At 40.7% G+C, this 16,126-nt stretch overlaps 1 protein-coding gene across 1 annotated transcript in view; it reads left to right on the top strand.

Annotated features, from left to right (window-relative positions):
• The first annotated feature begins 226 nt into the window (after positions 1 to 226).
• Positions 227 to 16,126, top strand: part of LOC117766158 (ras-interacting protein 1-like) — a 30,818-nt gene continuing 14,918 nt past the window's right edge. Inside the window, 11 exon segments of the mRNA XM_034592918.1 lie at positions 227 to 886; positions 2,583 to 2,921; positions 3,357 to 3,592; positions 6,739 to 7,067; positions 9,784 to 10,467; positions 10,469 to 10,480; positions 10,684 to 10,721; positions 11,203 to 11,369; positions 11,459 to 11,571; positions 14,777 to 14,996; positions 15,489 to 15,661. Of these exon segments, the coding sequence (XP_034448809.1) occupies positions 759 to 886; positions 2,583 to 2,921; positions 3,357 to 3,592; positions 6,739 to 7,067; positions 9,784 to 10,467; positions 10,469 to 10,480; positions 10,684 to 10,721; positions 11,203 to 11,369; positions 11,459 to 11,571; positions 14,777 to 14,996; positions 15,489 to 15,661 (2,439 nt within the window). The 5' untranslated portion in view covers positions 227 to 758.

The raw sequence follows: 16,126 nt of genomic DNA, 5'->3' as shown, positions 1-16,126 counted from the left end.
CAGCTTGTGTGAATGTGCTGTTGCAACATTGACTGAACATGGACTTTATCATTTTACTTACTCCATGGGAGAGAAAATTGTATTTCTGGATGTGTGTGTCACTGCTGCTGTAGGGGCCCCAGAAAGTGTTGTCTCGGCCCTGGGCCCTCTGTGTGTCTGTGTGTGTGTGCGTGTGTGTGTGTGTGTGCGTCGTCCCGCCTCTTTGCTGACCACGCGCGTGAAGCCGCAGTGACGTCAGCTGTAGTAGCAGCTCGCGAGCAGGTTCTTTCATTCAGTCCGCTCGCGCTCCCTGAGATAACGGACCTCACCGGTTTACTTCTTCACATGTAAATAACGGACCGGGACGTTTGTTTGTTTGTTTGTTTGTTTTCTCGGTCAGGAAGGAACTCGCGGTGGGAGAACATGCCTCCTCTTCCTCCGAACCTTAATCTCAGTTTGGATTTTACCTCCAGGAAAACTGTTGCGGGAGTTTAAACCGGACCGACCTGTGAGGGAATGTGACGTTAAACGAGCTCCTTTCAAAACCTCACCAACACATTTAACACCTTCCTCATCTTCTCTTCTCGTATGGACATGGAGACACAGTTGGAGTATTTACGCACTTTGTTGTGAATCTGGATTTTGTTTTTCCTCAGGAGGTGGACTCTTCCCATCCCGGGAAGTTCTCATGACTTCACACCGCTAGCTAACGGCGAACAGTAGCTATATTCTGCTAATGTGAGCTGTGTTCAAGTGTTTGTGTGAGACTGGGAACCACCATGATTTCAGAGGAGAGAAGCAGCCACGTCAATAAACAAGCCCTGAACTTCCCTGTGGGTTTACTCATCCGCTCCCCGAAGAGGCGACTGGCCAAACTGGGCAGGAAACCCAGCAATGGGTCTGTGCAGTAAGTCTGAGTGCTTCTCTCTGTTTTAACACATACATCTGCTTTCTACTGGCACCAGTTAAACACCGGGAAAACACAGTGTATTGTAGTTGTAAGATGTGGTCAAATATTCTCATCAATTCATCATTTCAGTCATTTCCAACACTGAATATATTCCAGTTTCTGCCAGGGCTGGGCAATAAAACAATGTATTTCTCACCAATAGCAAGATAAGAAAGGTCCAATATATATTTATATCGATATATGATGCTAATGCATTGCGCAAACTCCAGCTATAACCCACATTTACTTCAGATTAAAGTAATATGTTTTGCTGTTTATTGGGTGATTGTCATAAATAAGAATTTAAAATAAGTCTTAAAATGAAAGTGACATTATAATGTGACTTATATGGTGATAATTAACTTTATCTACTTATATGGACATTTTTACATCATCCAGCCAATACTTTTAAGATGTGGTCAATTATATCTGTATTGTGAGATGCTTTCTACTTTGAAATCTCCACATTTCAGAGATGCACTTTTTAGTCTTGGAAATAACATTTTAAAGTAAAAACATATGGAGGGTCTAAAAATGATGATGCTCTGACTACAAAGTAAAGCTGCAACCAGGAGTCGATTAACCAGCGACAATATTTCTAATCGATTGATCGTTTCAGTCATTTTCCGTAACTGAACATATTCTAGTTAACCCTTAACAATTTAACTGCATCATCTTGAGCTGTGGCTGATGTTTGGATGTTTTATAGAAGGGCTGGGTGATGAAATAATATCACTAACAAAGGTTCAATATATATCAATGTAATGCTGATTGTGTAAGTGAGGAGTTTTAATTAGCTGTTTATCAAGTTTATTGAGTTAACCCAAGTACTGCATGCAACTTATGTGCTGTATTCTGCTGCTGTAACATTGCAAATTTCCCCATTGCGGGACTAATAAAGGACTTCTTATCTTATCTTATCTTAACTTTGACTTAGACACATTACCCTCTAAGTTTAAAAATCTTTTATATTCAGTTTTCATAGATCTGTGTCAGTACTTTAAACAGCTTCCTTTTTGTTATTCCTATATGTTTTAATGCATTTTCTATTTGTTTTGGTATGTTTTTTTTTGTGTTATTTGTTCCTGCTTGTATTTATGTTCGAAACTTCTTTACTTAATTGTTGCTCATCTTGACCAGGGCTCACTGGCAGAAGATATATTACATCTTAATAAGGACTTTCCTGGTGAAAAACTTCAGGTCTTTTAACAATTTATTGGTCAAATGATTAATTGATTCATGGTAAAATAAGTAGTTGATTAATCCAAATATTATTGTTAGTTGCAACCCTGATGAATAGTTATTACATCTGGGAAATAGTGATTGTGTATACTTGGCAATGATACCTCATTGATCAGATTAAAACTGGCTGCTTTTATTTGGTGTAAACTGATAATGTTTGCTGTTTGGACTGTTGCTTGGCGTTTTCTGATGTATAACAGGCCATATACAAGAACATTGATAATGAGAGATAACTGTTGAAGCTTTAAGTCACTGTCTGCAGGAAGATACTTGACTAGTTTTGAGAGTATGATCAGTCTGGATGTACAGAACCGACACATATGCTGCATGCACATGCTGGCTGTGTATATCATTGTGTTTATTTAAGGGTTTCCACATAAAAGTATTCACTCTCCTCTCTGTTCTGTGTCAGGTCCAACACCTCAGACAACACTGTGCGGTCTACAGAGAGTGTTGGTGTCCGGCAGCCGGCCAAGAGTAAAATCCGCCGCCACAACAACAGGCTTTCATCTGTTTTTAACTACAGCCCCAACCTGCGGGACAGTGGACGCCGTGACCAGGCGCAGTGCGGCGGGAGCCTCGGCGGAGATCACCAGGCTGCAGACGACCCAGCTGAGCTGTCCAGCCAAATGTCTGTCCCTGGCATCCTGAAGATCTTTGGCAGTGACATCTGTCAGGGGACCAACTACAAGAGTGTGCTGGCCACCACTCAGTCCAGTGCAAAGGAATTGGTGAAGGAGGCCCTGGACAGGTGAGAGCTCTCAGTGTTACATCATTATCTGAGTGATATTTTAGATTTCACATGGTGCTGTAGCAAGATAAACTCCACTGGGATCCAGAATCAGTTCAACCTAAACAGATTCCTGTGAGAACTGAATCAATTAAAATCTCCCAATTTTGAAAATAATATTTTTTTTTTTTACTGTTTGACAATGTGGAGATGCCACATGGACCTCAGGAGTGTTTTTCACTGATTGATGATTCATGAGTTATTCAAACTCGGAGGGATTTCTTCAGGGGACCCTGAATGTCTGTACAAATTGTCATGGTGATACATCCTATAGTTTTTTTGAGATAATTCAGTAAAAAGCTTAGAGGTAAAGTACAAGAGTCGTCCTGGCCTAAAACAGCTTTTATCTTCTATTACCTCCCATAGTCCTCCTGACAGTTTTTCTACTTTGTTCAGGTACTGTCTGGAAAAAGAAGACCCCACTGACTATGTTCTCTGCGACGTCATTGGCAAGACGGGCGCAGATAACCACTGGAAGAGGGAGTGTTTTCGTATTGTCGGGGACAACGAGAAGCCCCTGATGCTGCAGTCGCTTTGGAAACCCAAGGAAGGTTTCTCCAGGCGCTTTGAAATCCAGCTGAGAGCGAGTGTTGAAGAGCAAAGTTTGAAGGACAGAGACACAGTCACAGCAGGTACATGCGTCTGCTGACACCTTCATACTGTAGGACCAGGTTTCATCTTTTAAAAACACAAATCTGATCATTTTAAGTGACTACAGTAGTAGTAGCTACAAGCCCGGACTCTGACGTTCTCTGGCCGGGGTAATCAGTCACTCAGTCTCTGCAGTGGTGGCATGGGGAGCCTTTATCCTGGTCTCTTATTGCAGGCTATCAGCCCTCATTGTCCAGCTTATCACCAGCCAGACCAGGGGAGATGGCAGGCATGTGAGAGAGGTCAGGAGGAAAACAAAAGCTGCACTGAGGGATAGAGGAGGTCAGCGCGTCCCCACTCTTATCTTTGTTTTATTGGAAAGGGCCCATCGTGGCCCCGTGAAGCAACCCTTCCCACTGAGCTTGTAGCTGCCAAAAAGTGGACCCCCAATGTTGTGTTATTATTTCTATCACAGCTCACTTCCTGCACACTGATGCATGCACCCCCGTTGACTTTAGCACGTTTGTTGTGGTTCTCCTCTTGCAGTCGACCGATCTGCTGCTCCGCTGATACTAGCTTTCAATAAATATTTGTCTTGGTACTGCTAATACAATGGAGCATCCTCCAGATCGCAGCTGCCTGAAAACAGCAAAACTCAAATTAGAGCTCTGTTGCACATTCAACATAATTTGTTAATTACACATTTAAACATGAGAGTTAAATGATTATTGCTTTACCTATATGTTAAAACATATGTTTGACTAACACCAACCAATCAGTATCTGCCGGGAATCCCCAGCATGAACACATTTAATCCAGGAAACGCTAGAAAATCTAAATTTTGATTTGAATGTCTCAAAAAGTAAAATGACATTCATTTTCCACTTCCTCTTTTTTTGAATAAAATGTTCTCAATTACAAACCTTTTAAATATAATATTAAAAGGTTTGATCAATATCAATTTATAGTTTGATTAATATTCTTAAAGAAACCTGTGAAATGCTAATCTGATTATTGACGATATTTACTAACCAAGTATTACAATGCTGAGATTTCAGGAATGAAGTTGTAAATTAATGAGAAAAATAAGAATCTTTAATTTCCAACCAGCATCCAACAGAACAGCCAACAGAGCAGGCTTTTTCTGTGTGTTTTTTACACAATCCTTTAAAAAGTCTTGATTCTTATGCTAATGTAACAAGAGTCCACACTTCTTTTGTTGTGAAACCAATTATAAAGTATTACAAGATGCTCCACACTCATCATTTAAATGCAGGCAACAGGCTGATTTCCTGATTGTCCCCTTTTAAAATGTCATGTAGCCAAAAATGTATTCATTATATATTTTATTTATTCTCGTAATATTGATTTTTTTCTCCTAAAATTTAGACTTTATTTTTATTTATTTACTATATTTTATGACTTTTACTTATAAAACTTAATTTCTACTTTATTATTGTTGAATCACAAGTTTTACGTACTACATATATTTTTTTTAATTAAATGAATCACTCACATGTAACCTTAATACTTTGTATTTACATCATATACTGTATATTGAAATTATATTAAGAAAAAAGGTGCTGTGGTATTTGGAGTTTTTACTTTTTCTGAGGAACATTAGATAATTTGGTAAATTCACTTTTTTGATAAGCGTCACTGTAGATGAGAATTTTTTTTATTGATAGACAAACATTAAGATAAAAATGATTTGAAGAGTATCTGTGTTCAAAGGTTTCCCTCCTTTTCCTTCTCCTGTCACTGCCCTGTGGATAGGGGTGGGGGGGTGCTGCCTTTTACCTCCACTGGTTTTCTAGGCCCTCCGCCCGGTGTATCACCCGTGTGCTGAATAATATGGAAAACACCCATTTCCACAGCTGATAAGAGCGGCAGAGCTGCGGTGTGAAGTCGAGCTCTGTGGACATTCCACGGTGCTTAATGGCTCCAAATGAGCTGAACAGTGTTTGTGTTACGTCAGTGGCCGACACAGTGGCTGTTGGTATCAGACAGAGGTGGCCACATCTCACTTTCCCCACACATTTCCTCTCTTTCCTCTGCTTGTGTTTCATTTGACTTGGTGCCAGTGCTCTGAACGATTGTGTTCGAGTCATGTTCGATTTTGGGGTCATTTTTGGTCATCATGTTAAAGTCTATGGGTCCGTGCTGACAACTGTTGTGGCCTGAGGCATTATGGCATCCGGTTTTCCAATTGTCCGTCTGTCCCATTTTCGTCAAAGGCCAAGATCAGGTGTTGACATTTTTTATCCAAAAGGGTCAACTTCTTCGTGACATCATAATGTTCTGCACAATCACTTAACTGGCTGCAAGTCAGCAACAGAAGGGCAGATTATGAAATGTGCTTTTCTGAGATAATTTAGTTGGTAAATCTTTTTCAGTATTTTGTCTACTTCTGGGGCCTTTTTCCTCTGGTTTGTTTTGCTCTCGTCTCCTCAGACGTTAGTCACCAAACACTGTGACGACAGGTAGAGAACATGGCATTTTTGTCTGTATCTACATAGGTTGTCAAAAGAAAATATCTTACTGAGAAAGGATAAAGGAGTGTCTCAGTGTTTCAGGAATGTAAAAGACACATTAATTGGTTCGATACAAAATATTGATGGTTCACATTTTTGGCTTGTGTTGGAAAATAATCATATTTGCTATTTTAGAATTGCATTTCTGGGTGTATTAACACAAAGTATAGTGCCATTGATGCAGTGAGTAATGGTGTGGGCTTGTTAAAATTTTGATTAAATGGTACTTACTCCAATAAGTATTCAGAATTAGATATTGGCTATTCTTTTTTGCAGTACAAACTCACTTGATTATTTTGAAACTGAAGAAAACTTTAAATGTGATGATTCCCAGGCAAGTTTAAAGCATCTTTTTTCTATAATTTCTAAGCTGATTAATAGAAGTTTAATTGTGGCATGTAAAGAACAGATTTTGAATCCCAGAAGGAGTGTGAATTGCGGCAATCAGGCACTAAAAGTACTTTGCACCTAATACTTATCAGCTCCTCAGCTCCATCTTCAACTCTGTTGAGGAGGTCCCTCAGTTTAAAATATATGAACATGCAACTGTTAATTTGTCATATTAAATTGTGGAATGTAAAGAACAGATTTGCAAGAGGCATCACTCAGAGAGGTCATCATGGTCATAACATGCTGTCCTCTCGTCAACCCAGGCATCAACGCTCAGGCTCGTAAGCTGCAGAAGAGCCGCTCCAGAGTGACCTCTCTGTTTGTGGATGGCAGCGGGGATGATGTGGATCGACTCGGGATCTGGAGGAGCCTGAGTGAGATGGATCTGTCTGCGATGGGGAAAGAGGCCAGCCGGGCCCAACAGAGTGCCCTCAGAGAGGATCCGGAGGCCGAGGCCGACAAGGAGGTGCTGCGACTCGGTATGGAGAAGGAGGAGACTGAGAGCAGTGACGACAACACCACCCAGTACTCCATTCATCCGCCCTTTGACTTCCCGTACTTCCTCCTGCTGCAGGGCTACAGTCACCGACAGGTGAGAGAGAGAGGAAGGGTATTCATGAAAAATTACTAATTTGCCAATTTACAGAGATGTAAGATGCCCATTTAACAAAGATTCGTCAAAATTAGAGGAACAGACTTATTCTGATTGTTGTGGCTGCTCGTAAAGGCTCTAATAAAATATTTTCAACATGTATGAAGACTGCTGCATAATCATCTGTATAGTTACCTGAAATGCACTATACTTCCAATAATAATTCTTAGCACAAATATTTATATTTAATTGACAACTATTTTGATTCTATATATATACCTTTTTGTAAATAAGTTCTCAAAAAAGCACAGGGTTTTTAATCCTTTTTTATTGCGTTCAATATAACTGGGGAAACAATTGACCATCAGTGTTTACTGAGAATGAAAATAATATACATTATTATATTATATATTTAAAATGAATGAGTTGTGTGGTAAAGAATGAAATTAAATTAAAGGGTACCACACATTTATCCTTAGTTTATCCTAGAGTAAACTCTTAGTGTAAGGGGAGAACTTCTCATTCAAATAGCTGTTATAATTACGTCACTTAAGACCACACAAGGCGTTTGAGTGTGTCTTGGCAGTGTGTCGGCTGGCGGAGGCAAACACGAGCTTAAAGGGTGACAAGGGGTGAAAGACACAACAGGGTGTGAACATGTTCACGGCTCAACTGGATCCCAAAACGGAAAGAAAAGTGACTTCCACGCAGGACGGGATGTCTGTCATCATGTCCCAGTGAAAGGACGAGGAACAAGGGACTGAGTGTTCACAATTCAGGCAGAAGGAAACCTGCACAGGACGTTTAAAAGAATGAGATAACCCTGATTAAAGACACAACGGAGAGGTGGATAAGCAACAGGAGCTATTCTTAGAGTACGCTGTATAAACACAGTCTGTTGGGGTTGTGTTTGTGGGGGAGGAGGCCACTTAAACTGGGGTTTTGTGCTGTAATCTACATACCAGGGTTTGAAAATATGCCTCAATTAAAAACAAAAATATCACCTCCATCTCTCGTCCCTGTGGATGTGAGCTGCAATTTGTTTCCACAGCTCATTTTTCTCAGTAAAACCAGTGTGAGGCTGTGGCTTTGGCTCCACTCATTTACCAGGAAAAGGAAGTGCTTTCTCGCAATGTTGTTTAGTAAATGCTGAGTGTGCAGAACAACTGGTAGGAGCAGAGCAGGCGTAATCTTGCTTTGTAACAGTAGGTCAACTCAGAGGGAAAGCAGAGGAACAGGCAGGTTTGCTGCACATCAGTGGTCATAAAACAGGAAACAGGTGTATTCAGAGCTTCAAAAGTTTGCTTCAGAGAATGTGTCATGACAGATTGACTGGGCCAACATAATACAATTGGGGATGCAATCAATTATTGTTTTTTCTTATCAATTCATTTTTTTCCCGATTAATCATTTAGTTTATGAAACATAAAAATAAATGTCAATTATTTCATCTGAACATGATATTAAAAAAACTGAGTATGTAAAAAGTTCTATAGGGTTGTTTTACATTAAAATGGACACCAAGGAGGTAAATGGGACTTTATACTGATATTTGCTGTCTTGCATTGAGATTTCTTTAATCCACCTTTGCATGTCAGAAATAACAAACAATGTGGAGACTCTACCTTCACATTCAGGCTGCTGGCATGTTCCTTACCACCGGCTCCTCAGGCTGCTTGGGTCTGAGCAGCTTAGTTGACAGTATCATCGCCTGACTAATAGTCTTAATGCAGTGACCCTCATGTCATGGACATCACCGACGTCTCACTCTTAAGCCCTTCCATTCCTGTCTCGCCGCATGCTGCCTGTGCAGGCTGTGCTTAACACCACCTGCTCCCACTGATGTTCACATGCACGCGGCTGGTTCATTTCCAAAATGTTACCCAAGTAAGTCAGTCCCATCATACGCAGGATTAAATGAGATTTTAAAAGATTTGGTGATCAGAAAATGTACCTGCAACTATTTGAATAATTTAATTATTATTTATTTTTCAAGTAGCAACAGTTACATTTGAGAATAACAGCATCTTGAATGTGCCTTTTCATTCTTCTTTATTATATTAAATATTTCTGGTTTTTGGATAAAAAAAAGTATCTGGAAAATGTCACTTGGGCTCTAGGAAAATATAAAAAAAAACATTAAAAAAAATATTTTATATGTTATATATCTATAACAATTACCATCACTAACATATGGTCGATAATCAATTAAAAGAAGATTAAATGGCAGATAAATCCGCAATAGAAAACAAGTCAACAAATTTGATTAACCAATTATTTTAATAATCTCTGATTTGTTTTAAATCATTTTTCAAGCCAACTGCCAACAATTGCTATAAACAGCTTTTTTACATGTGAGAATTTCTTGCTTTCATTCCAGTACATTCTTGCACAATATTTTAAGGTGTTGATGAATTGGTCAGAAAAAACAACACACTTAATGATGTCACCTGCTGCTGTCTGATGTCGTGATGTGATTTTTATCATTTTCTAATTGTTTAATGTTTCTGTGACCAAATGATTATTGAGAAAATCTGAATGATATTCAGTAAGGCTCATACCTGCCAAGGCCGAGCAATCCTGCACACGATTGTCTCGTTCTTAAAGATATATCAAAGAAATAAGGAAGTGCTCTGATACTTTTTATGATTTATTTGTCATAAAACATAATTAAAGAAAGTGAAATATATATGAATTAAAAACAATCTTCTTGCAGGATTTTGTCATCTACCTGATGAGTGGGACGACTACCATCTTCGGCTGCTGCAGGGAGCACAGTAATGGTGAGGATGAGGAGAGGCTAAAGGTCGACATCCTTCTCTTTGCTCCTGATGTGTTGCCTCAACACTGCTGTGTCAGACGCTTGGACTCTCACAACCAAACCTCCACTGGGGAGCACAGAAAGACATTGACAATGCTGAAGCCCCTCCACGGTGCTCCTGTGACCAGGAATGGTTTTCTACTTAAAGAGGAGGTGGAACTGAACCCCGGGGACCTGGTGGGTTTGGGAAAACACTACCTGTTCATGTTCAAGGATCCTACCAGCTCACCTGGATCCCTCCAGACGCCTCCTTGGATGACAAGACTCTGCCCAAACTCTGATACAAAAGCGTCATCCTCTTGTTTCTCGTGTGGCTCCCCCATCGCCACGAAAAGGCTCCAGAGGAAGCCTTTGCCTCCTCGCTGGAGGGACATGGAGGGCACAGAGGCTTTGCTAAGCTACGAGCTGGAGCAGGAGGAACGAGTCCTACAGGAGATTTTGGAAATGTTGGACCCCAGTGGGAATGAACCAAAGCTGACTCCTGCTTTCCTGCTGAGCCTCTGCATCCAGCACTCAGCCTCCACGTTCGAGCTGACGCACCTGAGGCAGCTGCTGCTCCGGATTGCCAGTCAGATCCAGCCTCATCATGTGGGTAAGGATGAATCGCTGCTCTTTCTCTCTGTCATCAGATAACTTGCCTTTGTGTAAGTGAATAGCAAGTGTTAATGTGTGTGTTTTCGGCCCCATATCCCAGAAGAACGAAGAAGCAATCAATGTCTCATCAGAGTGGAATGTACATTGAAGTTTACTGGTAAATATCTGCGTGAAAATCAATATTTGTGTTCACTCTGTTAGGAGAAGACAAAGGAACTCGCAACCATGCAGCCAGAAAAGTGAGTAGACAACTTGAACACTACTAAGTGTTTTCAGAGTGTCCCAGTAATACATTACAATGAGCAGCCACTGCCTGCGATTATACATGACACTCAACACGATCTGAATAAAAGAGGAATTAGAGTCTGATTTACAGTGAGGTTGTGAAGATTTCTCACTGTGTCTTCTCTGAGTAAAGTAGAAGCATCTGAGAGTTTTCTTGTGATCACGATGCTGCTTGGATCAGATTTAGTCCATCTCAGCAGATGAGTGAAGTTACCAAAGGCTAACAAACTCAATCTTCAGTGTCATGCGACATGTATTGGTCTGTAACAGGAAGTGAAAGCGTTGATGTTGATCAAAAAACATGAACTATGAAATGTCTCTAGATTTCATCCTCTGACAAAACAGTTCATGTCTGTGAAATGTACAACTGCTTTTAAGATTTTACATTGATCAGATCAAGCATTGATCTCACACCTGGCTGTCTTTTTACACCAGGAGCTCCAGTGACAGGGAGTCTGATCATCTTCAGCCCAGCACAGAGGAGCTGATCCCAGATCTGCAGCCCCTGGTGCTGTGGATGGCCAACTCCATTGAACTGCTGCACTTCATCCAGCATGAAGTCCCTCAGCTGCTGCCCTGGAGGCAGGACCACGAGGGCGAAAGTGGGTATAACATCTGCCCAGATCACAGCTGTTGGACCTGCAGTCTGGGTCTGCTATTAAGATTAGTGTTTCATTTTATTTTTGGCCAGGTGTGTTGGACTCTGAGATGTCATCCACTCGAACGGCCTGTGAGGAAGCCATGACGGTCGTGGAGGAAGTCATCATGTTCACCTTTCAGCAGTCTGTCTACTATCTAACAAAGGTTGGCTGCCACAAATCAATGGAACACCAGTATAATATAGAATTTGTATGTTTTCTAGTGTACACAACAAATTTCATTTCATTTCATAACAATTTGGCAAAAATCTGCACTTGGACTAACATTATAACTTACATTATAATTTAATTATTCTGTGGTCAAGGTCATGGTGGTCTCACAAACATGTTATGTCCTCTTGAACGTGATACATGTATCTCAAGTCTGCCTATTGAGAATTTAGACCAGTTGTCACTTGGAGTCAAAGATTTATTGATGTATGTTGACTAAAACTGCACTGGTTGGAAGAGGCATACAACCCCCTAGGGCAGTAATACTAGTTGAAGCAGTTAGGTTTAAAAGAGTGTTGGTGTCTTTTAGATTTTCTTTTAAAGGAGTTAGCACGTCAGTCTTACACGTCCACGTTAACCTGCAGGACTTTCGGAACGCTGGTGTCACGTGTTTACTGCAATGCAGGAAATAAATGCAGCATCTCAGGACCTCTTTACAAAGAATCACAGCTGTCACAGATGATTACAGAAGTCTGTTTAATGTGAAAGAAAATTATTTTGAAAGCCTCATGAGCCAAAAGGGAGAGCCTGTATTGGATTGTGCAGGTTTTACTGTGTTTCCGTCCTCATGAAGTCTTTTTCACAAAAAAAGGATTGCGGGGGTCGTCTTTTAATCAAGGATGTCCTTTATTATGTTCCATACGCTGCATGTATACATGCACGGCACAGCATAAAGTCATACAACACGTTTCACATCCTTATGACCTGTAGAATTTGAGTGTCGGTCACATGTGAAGCAGGAAGTCGGACTGTGTAAACACGTTTTCTGTTTCCATTGACTGTATTCCAGAAAGAAAACACAGAAACAGAATGGAAACAGACTCTCAGTCAGGAAAAGCCTGTGAGATAGTGAGCACGGTATCTTTTCCACCAGCTGGAATATAAACAGAGACAATCTTGTCCCTCAAGGTTATTGAATGGTGGTTTATTGAATATTATAAACAGAATGATTTGGTAAGAACCACATGTTTTTGGTTGCCACGGAGATGTCTAATTTTGTGATTTGCTCTATTTCTGCATTTTATAGCTGTGTGCAAGGCTATTTGCAGTTTTTTTTGCCACGTGTTTGCTTGCGCTATCATCTGTAAAGCTGTCACATGAGAACTTCTCTTTCACTCTTTCATCTGTGTAACCGTCACTTGGAATCTGTTGTGCGTGAGGGCCACCTTCCCACATGTGTATCATAAATGTCATAAATTTAATTAATTCTGTGGGAAACGCTTCACAGGCACTTGTACAGAGAGTAAACTGTAGCAAAATGTTGGCCATCCAGAATTACAGAACCTTTACTATAAATAGACTTTTTGTTTCACTCAGTTTCAAGGGGATGTACAAATGTGTGTTGAAATTTTTATTCTTTCAATACAGACCCCAATGGAAGCGTATGATAAAGAAAAACGGGACCTAAGATAGAGCCCTGGGGTACACCACAGGAGAAAAAATTATGAAAAGTAATTGATCTTCACTGATGCTGATCTGGGTTGCAGATATGATTTATGCCATTTAAAGGCCACGCTTACATCTGGACTCGCACTTTTCTAAGTCTGGTATCTTGATTTTCTTTGTGACACTTGTCAATGACAATAGTCAACCCTTCTGTTTTACAGCCCAACAGGAAACCAGGTTCCAGGTTAGATTTAAGCAGTTTTCCCACATTAACGTGGCTCATTAAAGGCCGTCTGGTTTCTGTAAAGTCAAGCCAACGTCATAGCACAGACTTGTAACAGCAGAGTCTGTAGAAACACCACCACCCTGCACAGTGACGGCCTGAGGAAGGGAGGGAAGGAAGCAGGGAAAGTCAATGCTGTTGTTTTAAAAGCTCATTTTTCTATTGCTTGTGCAGCAAAACAGTTAGGGAAAAAAGCTTTAATGCCTTTCAGTCAAATCGAGTTTCCTTATGCGGCTTTTTCAGAGGCATAGCGTTTATGTATGATCTATTTAAGGTTGATAAGTCACTCAGCTCAAGCTTAGTTAACATATATTCTCCCTTACTTACAAAAATATATGTATCACCTGCATATGTATGTATATGCATGTGTTTTTGTTTTGTGGTAACTGGATAGAAAAACAGGAGAAGGATTCGCAGCTATGGGCAGGAAGCCTGTTCCTGCGAAGGAAGACAAACTGTCATCAGAGGAACACCCAACAGGGGGGAGGCAGGGGAGGAAGTATAAGGTCTTTCTGTTAATTTCCTGTGACCGATGACTGAATATTCGTAATGTACACAGGCAGTTTTTTTCCACTTCTTCTTTTCTTTGGGCAAAGTTTATTTAAAATTAGAATAAACTGGGATATAAATGCAGCTGCAGATGTTTTTTAAAATACATCCTCAGTCTTTTTCCTCTTATAAAACCCTAAGCCACTTACTGTCTCGCTGCACTCTGACTCCATGATAACCGAGCACACAGCAGCACCTGTAGATCTGCTGAGCCTCGCTGTAAACCTATCGGCTGCCTGTCGCCTCCGGGCATGCAGGGTTATTGTCGACTTTATGGCTTCTCTCAGTTTGTCTGAGGTCATTATCTTACTCATGGTGAGTGAGTGAGAGTGTGTATGTGTACAATCACGGTGATGTCATGAATCTGAAACAATGGCAGAACTGTGTCAGAGGAAGGAGTCGTGATAAGAGCCGGATCTGTGTGAGAGCTGAAAAGGAGCTGAATGTTCAATAAAACAGATTCTGAAGCATTTGTTTGCTGAGCAGTAATGTTTCTCTTTACCTACCACTACGGTAGGTTAAGAGAAACATTACACTATGTAACTGTAGTGTAGAATCATTCATGTTGCTACAGTTGACCTTTGTGCTGTGAAACAAAAGCTTTCCTGTGATGTTTCCTGTGTACTCAGTGAATGTTTTCCTCACTGTGATTCAGTATTTCAGTATTTTCTCTGCGTAGCAACACTAAACAAGATAACTCACTTTATTGTACTCTACTTAATACTATCAGAAATCATGTGAGGCTTTGGATAAAAGCATTCAGCTAAATGTAATGTAATGTAACTAATGAGCAATATCACTCAGACTTAGCATCACCGCTGGATTCTCATGGTCCCTCAGCAGTGACGATGGCGGCAAAAAGCATGTTCCTTAACATCTGGTTTGTCTTAACCAAATCAAATGTCTTCATCTCTCTCCGCAGAGCATGTATTCAGCTCTGCCTGGCCTGCTGGATGGGAACCCTTTCTCAGAGAGCGGTCAGCTGCGAGTGCCTGACGGACTCTGTGGCATCCTGGAAGTGCTGAAGGAGGCGATGAAGCTTCTCACAGCTTTCCAGGTGCATCCTGACATCTCATTACAGATCTGCGCCTACCTGTTCTTCTTCATCAACGCGTCGCTGTTCAACGCTCTCATGGAGAGAGGTAAACTCCCTGTCCCAGGAAACTTGGTAGACGTGTTTTAGATTTCGTTTGACGTTCGGATCCGGGTCCACTACTTTGATCCAGACTGTGTTATCGCATCATGTACAAATTTCATCCAGGTGATGTAAATATATGTTAGTGTGAATCATTGACTGTAAATAAAGATGACGACATGATGGCTCCCAAAAGTGAAGTCAAAGACTTCATTTCTGGATAATGGGTGGAAGTGGAGACATACCGTCCATCTTTATTTATAGCGTATCATCAGAATCTAAGTTGAGGATGACCAGCAACTACTAGCATGAAGAAAAACCCTTTGTTTTGTTTCCAATTGAGCATTTTAGAATTAAAATACGTAGAGCACAAAACATTTAAACCCTCCAATGTTACCGAGGCTGTAACTGCTGTTGTTAGATTTTTTCCTGAACACCTGCATTTAAACACAAAAAAGTATCTATTTCAAGACTAATCTAGGTGCAATTTGTTGTTCAGGATCTGTTGCTGGGTTCTACCAGTGGTCCCGAGGTGTTCAGATTCGGGCCAACCTGGACCTGCTGATGGACTGGATTCAGAGCACCGGACTAGGCGACCTGGCCACTGAGTACTTCCAGAAGCTCTCTGCTGCAGTCAATCTTCTGGCTACACCCAAAGAAACCCTCCTGCAGGTCAGAGGATGTCCCCTCCTCCTTCCCCTTTTGTCTCACCACAGGCGGGTTTAGCTTTGCAAGTTGAGTCATGTTTGCACACTGCTGGAATGTTTTCATTGTCTTAGAGGTGTCAGCAACATTAACTTTATATTTTTATTCATTGGGTGCAAAACTTTCTATATTTTGAAAATTTAGTTTATTTTACTTTATCCACAGCAGCATTTTACAGTAACTCAAACTTGCTGATAATGTTGACAAATGACACCATCAAATCTGGGGAGGCATGTTATTGTTTTATGGTTTATCCTACATGAGGAAATAACCTTCAGGAACAGAGCAAGTAAATACACTAATAGGATGAAATCATGACATCATGCTAATAAAGGTTTGGTAATCATTCATCCGAATGAAATCATTCAGAGTATGTAAATAATATATTATCAGCTCAAGCCCTTTTTATGGTCACTTAAGAGGAGTGGAAAC

This window comes from Hippoglossus hippoglossus, chromosome 8, assembly GCF_009819705.1.
Source record: "Hippoglossus hippoglossus isolate fHipHip1 chromosome 8, fHipHip1.pri, whole genome shotgun sequence".
In the NCBI taxonomy this organism is placed as follows: Eukaryota; Metazoa; Chordata; class Actinopteri; order Pleuronectiformes; family Pleuronectidae; genus Hippoglossus; species Hippoglossus hippoglossus.
This window is presented reverse-complemented; position numbering and strand designations above follow the sequence as displayed.